The sequence below is a fragment of the Micropterus dolomieu genome, linkage group LG04 (genome assembly GCF_021292245.1).
Source record: "Micropterus dolomieu isolate WLL.071019.BEF.003 ecotype Adirondacks linkage group LG04, ASM2129224v1, whole genome shotgun sequence".
NCBI lineage: Eukaryota > Metazoa > Chordata > Actinopteri > Centrarchiformes > Centrarchidae > Micropterus > Micropterus dolomieu.
The window spans coordinates 28887179-28901680 of NC_060153.1; the positions used below are offsets into that span (position 1 = coordinate 28887179).

Below are 14502 nucleotides of genomic sequence, written 5' to 3' on the forward strand. Positions count from 1 at the left end.
CAACCTGTACCTTTTTTCATTAACATCATGGGAATCAGAGAATTGGAGAATGGGAACCATTTTTTTCAAAACCCAGAAAGCTGGGACTGCTTGCTGGCTAAAGCTCCTGTTGTTTTTTAATCCCTGGGTTAAAAAAAAAGAATAGATCTGTGTCTATTCTAGCTTAACCAGTTGAGACGCAGGGTCACGGGTTTTAGTCTTGAGAGGTCTTTGATTCAATCCTTTTGTTTTCATTTAGTGGGTGTGTTAGGTAAGGGTTCATCAATGTATCATGTTGGTTAGTGGTCTGTTCATATAAAAGTGAGCAGGGTTTTGCAGATATATAAAGGAATGTTCTTAGCACAGAAATTTATTTTTTCATATTACAAATGATAACGTTGCTGTTATGGAAATGATGTGTCTGTAGACTGTATGGTACATTGGTATAATGAATCCTTTTCTTATACAGGAAAAGGCCAGTTTCCCTCCATGAACAAAATGGTAAGGGAGGCATAGGGCGTGGTAGTGGCCGGAGACCTGCTGGGAAGTTGCCGTCACAGTCATCCCTGGATGAGAGGGTGGGGCATGGGGAAAGAGGAGAGAGACGGTTAGGAGAAGGACGGAGGCTAGAGAAGATCCATTCTACGGACTACGAGGATGGGGAGGAGAACTTGGGTCGTTCAGAAACACACCGGAGACGCCCAGAGGATGAGGAGCAGAGGGAGCGCCAACGACGTGAGGAGGAGTTCCAGAATCGTTACCGTAGTGATCCCAATCTGGCACGATACCCGGTGAAACCACAGAAGGAGGAGCAGGAGATGCGCATGCATGCTAAGGTGTCCAAGGTTCGCCATGAACGACGACACAGTGATCTGGCTATCAATGAGGTCGGCCTAGGGCCTGGTGAAGGAGGAGGTGGTGGAGGAGGCAGTGCAGGGGAGGTGCCTGAAAACCGTCTAGCCAGGAGGGGTGGAGGTGGGGAGGGAGACCGCAAGGCCCTCTTGGAGAACCACCAAGCCTACTCTGTGGATAGGACCGTGGGGGTTGGCGGGGGAGCTCCACCTGCTGGAGGTATAGTGAGATCAGGACCCCAACCTGGGGGGCCAGTGCCTCCAGATAGGAGCCTGAACAAAGGCCGCCTAGAGCCTGGTACAACACGGACACCAAGGGACAAGGGTGGAGATAACCTTCTGAGGAAAGACTCTCAGAGCTCAGACCAGTCTGAGTCTTTGCGGCCGCCCCCTCCACGGTCATACAAGAGCAAGCGCGGAGTCAGCAAGAGGCAGATGTCCATCAGCAGCTCAGAGGAAGAAGGCGGCTCCACGCCCGAGTACACCAGCTGTGAGGACGTGGACATGGAAAGCGTCAGCGAGAAAGGTCAGTTAGACAGATGTGCTCACTCGCACTAGCTTACTAAGCTAAATATATCTGAAATCGCATACCTTGCACTGCAGTTATCCATTTCCTTACATTAGCCAATGTTCCTTTAAGTTATTTGTTGACTCATCAGAAGTTAAGTTGTGCACCTAGCTCACATGTTCGTGCTTAACCTGCATATGTGATCCTCATTCTATGTACATGAATCATAAAGGAACTTAATTAAACCATTTCATTTGTTGTTCTCTCACCACTGTCAAGTACAAACTTTGCCTGTATCACCTGTATACCCAGTTAAATGTAGGCAGGATTAGAATCACAGTATTAATAGGTTTCATGGCTAATTGTAACCTGACCTGCAGTTAATGCTTGAAAGATCCCAAATGAATGATCGGACATATGATCTGACGCATTTAACCTAGGAAAAGAATTCTTTTTCAAATGAAAGTTGGCTGTAAAGATTCAATGATCCTAAAACAGCTGAGTAAAATAAGAACGCCATAATAAAGCAGCTTTCCATTGCAATGTCTTTCCTCTTCCCACACTCCATGACCATATTTTCCTAGCCCTGGCATCTAAAATAGCCTTGGTAGTAGAATTACGATAATGTGCAAAAAAGCAGAGATATTTTGGTCGTAAGATTATTCTAATACCAGCACATTCTAATTTCGGACTGTAAAACTATACGATAAGTGATAGGATGAAGCACCCACCCAGCACACAGTGCATTACTATCCCTGTGTGTCATCTACACCTCTGTGCTGTGGCTAAACCCTGCTGCTCTCAGGACAGCTCTCATTTATTTGGAGAGTCCCTGTGATTTAGGCCAGCAGATTTGTGGAATTAGGCCAGTGACTCGCTTGCTACGTAATGCTTCGTAAACAGCCAGCTGCACCAACCAACCATGGACCACCAGCTAAAATCAAGCCTGGCTGTGGTTACCGCAGGCTTCTTGGTATTTATGTATTCTGCACCTCCATGCTGTTAGAGAAGTATTGCTAGGCTGTGCTATAAGCCATGGGAGAGCATCTAAATTGAATAGGCAGTAGGTAGAGTTAGCTGTGCTCTATCAGCTTATCGCTCTCACCAGTCACAGAAGGGGCCTGTTCCAGATGTTTTAATCCAGATTACTATAACTCAGGGACTGGTAATGGGTAGATGGTGTGGATTGAGATTATTAGCTGTTTTAAACACTCTTTAGCTTCCTGGGCCTCAAAACAGGATGTCTCTTTTTACTCTCATCTGTGGCTGGAAGCAAGGTTTGCAAGATAATGTGCAGTATGTTTTCCTATATAGGCACATTAGGTTAAGTGAGATGGTAACATAGCATCTTATTCTTTTTCAGTTCATAGAAGAAACTGCATTTCATGGAATGCTATTGTGTTGGGGTTGGTGTCAGCTGATTAACTTATCAGGTGTAGATGTGACAGTCTTGGCAAGAGAAGATTTATGTAGACCTGTGAAACAGTAAAAATGTTGAGTCAATGTGTGCACATACAGTATCTCACAAAAGTACACCCCTCACATTTTTGTAAATATTTGATTATATCTTTTCATGTGAAAACACTCAAGAAATGACACTTTGCTACAATCTAAAGTAGTGAGTGTACACTGGCCGGCTGTGGCTCAGGAGATAGAGCGGGTTGCCCCTTAATCGGAAGGTCGGTGTGTGTGAATTAGTTTCTGTTTGTGATGTTAGTTTCTCTTTGAGCACTTAGGCTCAGTGTATGAATGTGTGTGAATAGTGAATGCAGATGTAGTGTAAAAAGCGCTTTGAGTGGTCAAAAAGACTAGAAAGCTATACGTAGCATTTACAGCTTGTATAACAGTGTAAATTTGCTGTCCCCTCAAAGTAACACATGACATAGCCATTAATGTCTAAACCGTTGGCAACAAAAGTACGCCCCTAAGTGAAAATGTCCTAATTGGGCCCAAAGTTTCAATATTTTGTGGGGCCACCATTATTTTCCAGCACTGCCTTAACCCTCTTGGGCATGGAGTTCACCACAGCTTCACAGGTTGCCACTGGAGTCCTCTTCCACTCCTCCATGACGACATCACGGAGCTGGTGGATGTTATATACCTTGTGCTCCTCCACCTTCCATTTGAGGACGCCCCACAGATGCTCAAAGGGGTTGAGGTCTGGAGACATGCTTGGCCAGTCCATCACCTTTACCCTCAGCTTCTTTAGCAAGGCAGTGGTCGTCTTGGAGGTTTGTTTGGGGTCGTTATCATGTTGGAATAGTGCCCTGCGGGCCAGTTTCCAAAGGGAGGGGATCGAGCTCTGTTTCAGTATGTCACAGTGCTGTTGGCATTCATGGTTCCCTCAGTGAACTGTAGCTCCCCAGTGCCAGCAGCACTCATGCAACCCCAGACCAGGACACTCCCACCACCATTCTTGACTGTAGGTCAAGACACACTTGTCTTTGTACTCCTCAACTGGGCCTCACTAACCACTTTTCCTTGACCTTAATGGAAAACGTCATGAGGTCAAGGAAAGATGTGAAGAGAGTTCAGAAGAATTCATAAGGACTTAGGTAAAGAGGACCGCGGGACTCAGAGAATCTGACTGCTCTTTTCTAGAAAATGTAATTATGCTACGGCAGATGTTAGTGACGTGACCTACCGTGATTAAACTACAATGTTCTGAAGATGAACTACAAAAGGCGCATCTTTGACACTGTGCCCCGTGTTGTTTTATTGCAGGCCATCTAAAGGTGGACAACACGGTGGAATATATTACTTCATAATGAAGTCAGCAAAAAGGCCTATAGGGTAGCAGTCACCAAATAATGGAATATATGCGCTGCGCACAGCTCTGTGATCAAGTACGATTTTACCCATTTTAAATAGGCCTAGAAAAAAAAATAGTGATTGAAAATCAATATGTCAGTCAGCGGTGATAATGTGGCAGGCAGCCACAAATAAATCAATGTATGGGAAACACTAAACACAAAATATTACATTACATTTACTGTAGAGGTCATCCAGCTTGATCATTGCCTTTATTAAGGAGATGGTGTTAGCATCTGTGAGTGAAGGCTGGCAATACGTAACGTGAACCAACATGCTGCAACATTATACTCACTTTGATCATTTTACGAGACAAATAACAGCTCGCATGGGTCTCAGTTATTGTTGACAGTTCAAGATATATGCATATTATGCAAGTTATGGCTTAGGAAAGGCTTAAAAGCCAGTGGTAACTTACGATCAACATCCTTTGTCTGCCATGGTTGGTGATTTCTTTTTTTTCTATTGTAGAAAATTCTAATGCAACACTTTATAGCATATTTCAACAATCTGAAACATAAAATGGTGTTGAAACAGCATTTGATTATTGCAAAGCAAAGTTAAAACAAACCAAAAGAAAGAAGGAAATTGTGAGTGTCTTATCCAAGTATCATAATGTGCTACTGTAGCCTATTGCAAGAACTTTAAGGATTTTATCAATTGAGTTTCGTAAAGGATGGTCCGGTGTACCCTATGCTAAAGGAGATTAGAAAGGAAGCATTGACGCTCCTTTCCTTAGCTTTTAGAGAATTTGACTAGGTCTTATCATGGCTGCCACTGAAATACTTCCGGTTCACTTCACTCAGTTAGGAATCTTCCTAAGCAAAAATCATTTTTGACTACTGCCCAGGTTGCTGCCACACACGCTTGACACCATCTGAACCAAAGAATTTTATCTTGGTCTCATCAGACCACAGGACATGGTTCCGGTAATCCATGTCCTTAGTCTGCTTGTCTTCAGCAAATTGTTTGCGGTCTTTCTTGTGCATCATCTTTAGAAGAGGGTTCCTTCTGGGACAACAGCCATGCAGACCAATTTGATGCAGTGTGCGCAGTATAGTCTGAGCACTGATAGGCTGACCCTCCACACCTTCAACCTCTGCAGCAATGCTGGCAGCACTCATACGTCTATTTTCCAAAAAAAACCTCTGAATACGACGGTGAGCACGTGCTCTCAACTTCTTTGGTTGACCATGACGAGGCCTGTTCTGAGTGGAACCTGTCATGTTGAACAGCTATATGGTCTTGGCCACCGTGTTGCAGCTCAGTTTCAGGGTCTTGGCAATCTTCTTATAGCTGAGGCCATCTTTTTGTAGAGCAACCATTCTTTTTTTCAGATCCTCAGAGAGTTCTTTGCCATGAGGTGTAAGAGCGATAAAACCAAATTTAACACACCTGCTCCCCATTCACACCTGAGACCTTGTAACACTAACAAGTCACATGACACCAGGGAGGGAAAATAGCTAAATGGGCCCAATTTAGACATTTTTATCTAGGGGCATACTCACTTTTGTTGCCAGCGGTTTAGACATTAATGGCTGTGTGATGTGTTATTTTGAGGGCACAGCAAATTTACACTGTTATACAAGCTGTACACCCACAACTTTACATTGCAGCAAAGTGAAAAGATCTAATCAAATGTTTACAAAAATGTGAGGGGTGTACTCATGACTGTGAGATACTGTAGCTTAACTTTGATTTTTTTTCCAACACTCATCGCAAAACAGAGTTGATGTATAGCAGGAAGTTGTTACGTAATTTTCATGCAGAAATTATTTTATTATATGTTCCAAGAATCCTCTTAGCAGGATTATTGTAAACAGTGTTTTTCAATTTTGCCCACTAATTGCAAACCAATGTAAACCAATGCTTTTTCTATTTACAGAAAGGGGCAGTGATTATCAGAGCTGAAACAAGTTACTGCTGCGGCTATACATTTTCATTGACCCGGTGCACCTGATATCAGCTGTTCTTATCATAGTTGATGTGTGTGAGGGAGTGCTTCCCACACTGAGCATACTTTAAATGAGGCACTTGTTATTATATCATAAAGTAATGAAAATATTATGCTTAGGCGTTGGATTGTTGTCAGCCGATTAAATAGCTGTTATCAGTTGTCATAGCACAGAGCATAGATTTAGGTATTAGAAGGCAATATTTGCGTATCTCCTACACTGAGGCTTTAATGACACAGCAGCTTTGACTCAGTTTGAAGTCAAATGGAGGCAGAGAGTGATTCAATTTAATTGGGTTACTTCCTTTGTGTAAAAAAGAACTGGTGTGTTGGTGCAGAGAAAACAACCAATGATGTGGAAAGAGATTTACTTTACATCTTTAAATCGTTGATAGATGCAATATGGCCTGTTGACTGGATAATTTGTTTTCTGTCCTTTCCATGATGTAGAACATCATTGCATTAACCAAAGCTGAAATCTGATATAATTAGTGTTACAGCTTTGTCTAGTCTTGAACTTTAACATCTTCATTAGCCTATATATGCAGTATGAATGTAGAAAGAAACATTGGTTAATAGACTAATTAGAAATTAATGATCCAGTTCAAAATCAGACAGGCTAAATATCTGCACTAAGAAAAATTTGCTGGTTTCAATCTTTGCATGTGTCTGAGGTGCTTACCGATGACCTCCTCCTCATTTACACCGACCACCTGAGGATGTTTAAGACCGACCGCTTCTGGGATTCCCATCTGGGTGGTCCAGTCCTTTTAGGTGGACGTGACCAAATGCGAGCCCACTATTTAGAAGCATCTTGTTGACACCCAGAGCGATTATCGAGGACACACTATTTTCAAATAAATTTTGCTTATTTCAAACGATAATTCCTTGTGCGCTGCTGCTGAGGTATTTTTTTTAATAAAACCAGCCCAATTTGCTTTTCTCAACAACTGAAACAATACAAACAGTATCCCATAAATCCTTATTTTCAACTCCAGGAAGAAAATATAATAAAAAAGAACCTTATACTTTCTGTTCATTGCCACCGCGTCCTCTTCACCCATCTTTCTTTGAGGTGACATCCAGTGTGATTGGTTGGAAAATGTACAACAACAAGAGAATATGTCAATGGCAGATCAGAGATGCTACAATATACCTGGGTGATAAATACTAAAACCGGTCTCTGGTCTTGCCATCTGACCAGTCAGGTCACCTATGCCTTACAGGGCATTTGACACAAGGTACTTTGACCTTTGTTTATTCACATATAGTATATTTCTTTGTCTGATGGGCAAAATTGCAATTTCTAACACTTATGGAGGGTCAGCTTTGAGTTTTTATTATCTTCACATGTTTGTCTATTTGATGATGGGAGGACATCTCAGCCTTCTGACTTTATCTTCACTGATTGTTATAACTCTTTTTATAAACAGGTTTTTTGTCATAATAATAATCATATTTAAAGAGCACTTTTCACCAGTTACAAAGTAAAGTGTAGTCTTTACTTAATGAAGCACTCTGTGATGATGTGTGAGGGCAAGATTACAAAAAAGCTTGCTTTGATTTGATATTTGTTAGCCACATAGCATGATTAATGCATGTAGTTAAATTTGTTGGGTTGAACTGACACTTGCCAGGTTGAAATGAACAAAACTGAATTTGTAAATTGTCTTAAATCACTCTAAATATGTACAAAATGACACCAAATTAGCTCATGTTTTTATTTAGGGAGGTTGTTGAGACCATGTGGTGAAAGTGAGCATAAACAGGTTGATGGGAGTTCAATATCGTGACGTAGCATGGGGAGCAGGGATTTTGGAACTCGTTCATTTTAGTAACTGCAGTTGGTAAAATAGCAGATGGAGTGGATGAGGACAGGATCTATGCCACACACACTGTTTATCAAGAACAATACTACGTTAATACCTGCAGCTGATGCTTTGATGTAGCATCAGTTAGAAGAGCAGTCCTGATTTTGTAATCTGCATTCATCCTCAAACAAAAACCCCTACTCAGCAGCTCAAACTGTGGAGTCAGCATTTATCCCCTCAAGTATTCTCAGTGGACTTTCAGATTATCAGCACTAGAGTCACGTCTGATCTCCATCATCCATGGCTAACCTGTAGGAGCAGTCATTTTCCGTTTGATTCCCATTGATTGTTACTAAAAATGTCTTAACAAACTTGTCTGACAAACAGCGATGCATGTTTATTTTTCTTACGATAAAGTTTGAGCTCTGTTATCTCCCTTCTTGCTCTCTTTTGCCAGAAACTCTAACATTTCACTTACCTTGAAAATGAGGTTCCTCAAAGTCCTTTTTATCTGATGTCATCTTGCTGTTTTATTCCTGTGGTGGAAAAGTGGCCATGAATCTTGTAGGCTGCTCTGGTCTGATGTTGGGCCAGAAAGTCCTTCTACTCTAGCCGACCATCTGTCAGTGTTAATGAGAGCTGGGATACTCGACAGTCACTGCCTTTGTCCCTGGCCAGGCTCTGGCATGGGTTTTGAACACACCAACTTGGAGCATAGTGAATCAGTTTGATTATGAATGAAGTTATTTTTATTTAGCTGTGTTTCTGTAATTGCATTTTATTTGCGTTTGTCAGTAACTTTTATGTATTTGTGGTTCTTTTTTTCCTATTTAACTTGCAATATCCAAAAGTCTTTAATTTCAGTCTTTAACAGTCTGTTCTTCCATACCGTGCACCCCCTTTTGTCATTCAGTGTTTGATTTTATTGGGTAATAAAGAAAATAAGAAAAAAACCTCCACCAAAAGACGACAAATCCAAAAATGGAGGAAAAAATAAAAACAAAAAGTCTGTAATTGACGGATCAATAGGATATTTTTAAAGAGTTCATATTCTGTTTTTTGGCTTTTTCCCTCTCCCTTATTGAGTTATATACCTTTTTTGTGCATGTAATAGGTTTGCAAAGTGAAAAAGCCCAAAGTCCAGCCCAAAGGGAGATCCCATCTTCCACAGAAAACTCTGCTCTGAACTGCCTGAAAACAGCTCGTTTGTGACGACAAAGCAAAATGCGTGTCATAATGCTCGCCAAGCAGCGAGTAGAGACAGAGCTCAGTTAAAACTTTATGGATGAAGGATACTGAAACTCTTGCTCCAGTCTATGTTGCTAAGCTGGTAAGGGGGACATATACATCTGAACCGAAGCTGTGGTTACCGGCTTCTCAATGTGCAGTATCACAAAAATACGGTGTTTTTTTTAAAAAATGAAACCATGTAAACCTGTTCTGGTACAACCCCTAAATAAGATTTTGACCTGAAAATGAGCATAATATGACCTCTTTAAAGAACCTTGGTTACTTTCAATGAAGAAGTCTTTGACAGTATTTTATCCTTCTGTAAACAGACAATGGTACAAGTAGTTGCATTTATCATGGCATTTCATGAAACATAACATCCAGTAGAGCAAGTATTTTAGTGTCAATGTTAGCCGAGTTATAACCTTCTTCACTGATTATGCTTTTGGGCATTCCCATACTATGTTTATGAATGGCCAGTGTGTCAGGTGGAGAAGATGTATAATTAACAATGGAAGATAAACCCGTGAGAGGTCTTCTCACAATGACAATGTTAGGCCCTAAACTCAAAATCTTTTGGTCGTTTAATTGGAAACATATGTTCCTCATGCTGTTACTTTACGGTAACAGGGGTTTTAGGGCCCAAACGCAGACACTCAAGTTGAGTAAGTAAGTTCAAGGTGTTTATTAACAAAACAGGAGAAGATGAAATGAAGAGTCCAAACCAAAGCACGGTATCCAAACATTGACACCATCCAATAGGAAACAAAAGTCCAACCCATACAAAGGAAATCCAAAAGTACATACAGTAGGTGACACAGGGAATGATCCAGAAATACAGAAACATCTACAGTGTTTTACAGAGAAGACAATGCACCAGCAACTTCAACCAGGAAGACAACCACTATATAAACACACACACAGGAGGGACGAGGATTACAAGGCACAGTTGATGACAATCAGGGGAATGAGACAGGTGCGACATTCAAAGACAGGAAGTAAAACAAGACAAGAACACTAGGGACAGACAAACTTCAAACTCAAACAGGAAACACTCAAAACACACATGCAGCAACCCAGACCGTGACACATGCAGTCTTTCTCTTGGAACTGAAAGCATAAAATTTGAAATACATTTACTGTACATGAAAGATGCCAATTAACTTATTTCCTTCCTTTTTGTCTGTGCAGGTGACTGGGACTGTCATTCTCTAGATCCTACAGTGTGGCATGTAAGTTTGAGCAAAACGTGACAGACTCAGAGCGTTAACATGCTGCCTCTGCCCCGACTACTTACAGTAACAGATAGCTGAATGGACTCACATGCAAACAGATGTTATTAAGTGCATTAATGAAAAATAACATTTTCTATTTTCTATCAAAGCCTAAACAGTAATTATCACACATCACCACACCTGTCCCGTCCTCCTTTTTCTTACTATTTCCTTCCCTCCTCTCTGTTTTCCTTCCATTCTTCCCTACCCTCCGTCACAATGCCCAATACCTCATATCTCTTCCTGTAGCATCCAGTTACATGGCAGCCGTCCAAAGAGGGGGACCACTTAATCGGACGCATCACGCTAAGCAAGAGGTCAGCAATGCCGCGTGAGGCTGGCTCCCTCCTCGGCCTAAAAGTAAGCAGGGAATCACTCTCATTCAGACCTAGATCACACCTAGCTTGTAAATAATTTGTTAGCTTTTAGCGATGAGTTCAAACAGTGATGTTCCTGTGAAAGCTGTGGTGTACTGGGTAACAAACAGTGAAAGGTGGAGTATTCCACGACACAGGTTTGTAGAATAGTGCCTGTTGAGCCATTACTGAATCCTGCAGAGAACAGAGAAATGTCACTGAGTCTGGCAACATCAATCTCTGTTCCTATGCATTGTCCTTTCTCTCCTTTGTGTGCAGGTGGTAGGAGGGAAGATGACAGAGACAGGGAGACTTGGGGCCTTTATCACCAAAGTCAAGAAAGGCAGCCTGGCAGATGTTGTGGGACACCTACGTGCAGGTGTGATTTCCGTGAATACACTGTAGCCTATATTGAATTTGTTGCACATATTGTTTCTTTTTGTGTGTGATTGATAATGGTTTAATAGAGAAGCAGATTTTTAAAGTAAAAAATGTTTTATTGTGTGTTTTACTGTATCTTGTACTGGCATTGTACTAGTATTGCATCTTGTACTATGAACACTGTGAAACTTGCTTTCGATAGCTGTTCTCAGTTTGTTTATGTACTGTGTATCTGTGTCTATTAAATAAACCATAAATAAATAATTAATAGTAAAAAATAGTTTTTGCTGCGGAATTAGTAAAACCTCAAACTTTGTTTTTGACCCCCTACATCAGTGTCTAAATTGATAGGTGCAATATCTGTATGAGGGTGAACACCAAAAATAGTTAATTTTCAACTGACACACAGGCAGTTAAGCAGCTGTGGACCGATCGCTTAGTCATATCTTTGATTTGATCCCTCCCTAAGTTAATATGTGTCTTGATTGGAATCATGTGGAAATGTACAGAGTGGTGTGGTTCCTGAACTACCTGTTGCTGTGAATTTTGGCTGTCTGGTCCTTTTGCCATCACCACATCGAGGGTCATGAAAAAGAGACAGCTAACGCTAGCTAGATACCTGTCCTTTGTATAATGTGGGATGTGTGCAGGAGCTGCAGGTGACTCAGCAGGTTTTGAAATAACATGAACAAAATGTGTGACTCAGTGCTAACTTTAGCTAGCAAGGCTCGCTCACACTTTAGGAGTGAAGCTACTTTGCCTAGCCTGTTAGCTTCCACTTTCTGAATGGGATTCAAACTTAACAGCTTGATTGGGCCTTAAAAGCCTTGAATGTTATAAAGGTGAGCTGGCAGAATTTCCTTTCAGTTGATCGCCAAACCTGGTCTTGTTGAAAAAGCATCAACATTCTTGAGACAGTAGTGCTCCATTGATAGCAACGTCAGCTATGAAAGGAGTCAAGCTATTCATTTTCACAAATATGTCCAAAAATCCTCTTTTTAAGTATTTCCTAACATAAAAACCTAAATTTCAGATTTACTTTAAGATGTGCATTTCTCTGTTGGTACGCTGCTTTTTACAATCAAATGTAAAGTGAGATGAACTTCAGGCAGGATCACCATTGTGTATGTTGGCCATCTTGGTTCCAGGTGACGAGGTGCTGCAGTGGAATGGGAAGTCGTTGCCAGGAGCAACTAAGAAAGAAGTGTACAACATTATCCTCGAATCCAAGGCTGAACCTCAAGTGGAAATAGTTGTTTCAAGACCTATAGGGTAAGACTGAGACTGATGTAATTAAAATGTATTAATTATCATTAAAGTGCTTGAGTGATTGATTTTTTTTTGACACTTTTGATATGTCTCCTTCCTTTATCTAAAAGCTCTATCCACCGAATTATGTCCAAAAACTTCTTGAGAAAAGTGTATAGAGCATATCAGTAAGTAGTGTTGATTTAATGGGTGGAGCCCCTTCCCCTTAAGCCTTTCCTGAAATCCTATGATCCAAGAGAAAATCACTGTTTCCAGCTATCCTTTTTCCTCTACAAGCCTACCCACCATGTTTATTATGTAAATGTGTATTTGATTGACTGCTTGCTTTTCTTCTACAAATGTTGGTTGACATGAGTCTTTTACGCATTCATTTTTTAAAGATGAATGTACACTAAAGTCCTGACTGTCTGTACATTGCAAGTATGTTGATTTCAAGTCTGTAAATTTGAGAGTTCAGGAGTCTCTTTCCCTTTTTACAGAGACATCCCAAGAATCCCAGAGTCATCCCATCCTCCTCTAGAATCTAGTAAGTGTTCCTATGAGCAGCTTTATTGGTCATGTATATTACCATTGTTTACTGCTTATGTAAGTAGCTTCTGGAGAGAAATACACTCTTTACTCTTGTGCTCTTACTCCAAATGTTGGAGTTGATTGAGTTTTTGTCTATGGCGTATAACAACAACTCTCGCTCTCTTTAACAGCCGGCTCCAGTTCTTTTGAGTCGCAAAAGATGGACCGTCCCTCTATATCTGTGATGTCCCCTACTAGCCCAGGGACCCTCCGAGACCTTCCTCTGGTACTGCCTGGACAGCTCTCTGTGAGTATCTGAAAGAGGAGAGTCAGAGGTTCAGGTGAATGGAAATAGATATGGATAGAGGATAACTGTTTCCACACATTTTTCCAGGTGAAGCTGTGGTACGACAAAGTGGGCCATCAGTTGATCGTCAACGTCCTTCAAGCCATAGACCTGCCACCCCGACCAGACGGACGACCTCGGAACCCCTATGTCAAGATGTACTTCCTGCCTGATAGAAGGTAAGGTCTTTCTGTTGTTCTGTTCTGTTTTTGTAGGTAAATCTCACAAATACAGTCCATCAGTAATGACCTGCATGACAAAAGAGCCTCACACCAGCAGTAAGGAATGACATAAAAAAAAATATTTATCTGCCTCATCTCATTTGCAGCATGAAGAATTTCAGTGTTTAACTGTATGTTGAGCATTTAATGTCATTCATTTGAAATCATCCACCCTTGTTATTTTTCAGGAATGCTGTTTTTTAAAGGCTTTCCCCTTGTAATCTAGACTTTGAGTGTTCACGCGTTTGTTCTAGTGATAAGAGTAAACGGCGGACTAAAACAGTGAAGAAGAGTGCTGAGCCCAAGTGGAACCAGACCTTCATATATTCCCACGTTCACCGGCGAGACTTCAGAGAACGCATGCTAGAGATCACAGTCTGGGACCAGCCCAGAGTCCAGGAGGAGGAGAGTGAATTCCTGGGAGAGGTGGGAGATGAGGTTTTTCATGTATATACAGGTGCTGGTCATATAATTAGAATATCATCAAAAAGTTGATCTATTTCTGTAATTCCATTCAAAATGTGAAACTTGTATAATGTATACATTCATTCCACACAGACTGATATATTTCAAGTGTTCATTCCTTTTAATTTTGATGATTATAACTGACAACTAATGAAAACCCCAAAATCAGTTTTTCAGAAAATTAGAATATTGTGAATAGTGTGTGTGTTCAATATTGAAGAGACCTGGTGCCACACTCTAATCAGCTAATTAACTCAAAACACCTGCAAAGGCCTTTAAATGGTCTCTCAGTCTAGTTCTGTAGGCTACACAATCATGGGGAAGACTGCTGACTTGACAGCTGTCCAAAAGACGACCATTGACACCTTGCACAAGGAGGGCAAGACACAAAAGGTCATTGCTAAAGAGGCTGGCTGTTCACAGAGCTCTGTGTCCAAGCACATTAATAGAGAGGCGAAGGGAAGGAAAAGATGTGGTAGAAAAAAGTGTACAAGCAATAGGGATAACCGCACCCTGGAGAGGATTGTGAAACAAAA

At 41.2% G+C, this 14502-nt stretch overlaps 1 protein-coding gene across 1 annotated transcript in view; it reads left to right on the forward strand.

Moving 5' to 3' along the window:
• Positions 1–14502, forward strand: part of LOC123969385 (regulating synaptic membrane exocytosis protein 1-like) — an 87239-nt gene that overhangs the window by 43213 nt on the left and 29524 nt on the right. Inside the window, exons 9-17 of the mRNA XM_046046743.1 lie at positions 449–1356; positions 10336–10376; positions 10668–10778; positions 11054–11153; positions 12304–12427; positions 12904–12950; positions 13126–13241; positions 13329–13459; positions 13756–13927. Coding sequence (XP_045902699.1) covers positions 449–1356; positions 10336–10376; positions 10668–10778; positions 11054–11153; positions 12304–12427; positions 12904–12950; positions 13126–13241; positions 13329–13459; positions 13756–13927 — 1750 coding nt within the window. The remainder of the gene's footprint in view (positions 1–448; positions 1357–10335; positions 10377–10667; positions 10779–11053; positions 11154–12303; positions 12428–12903; positions 12951–13125; positions 13242–13328; positions 13460–13755; positions 13928–14502) is intronic.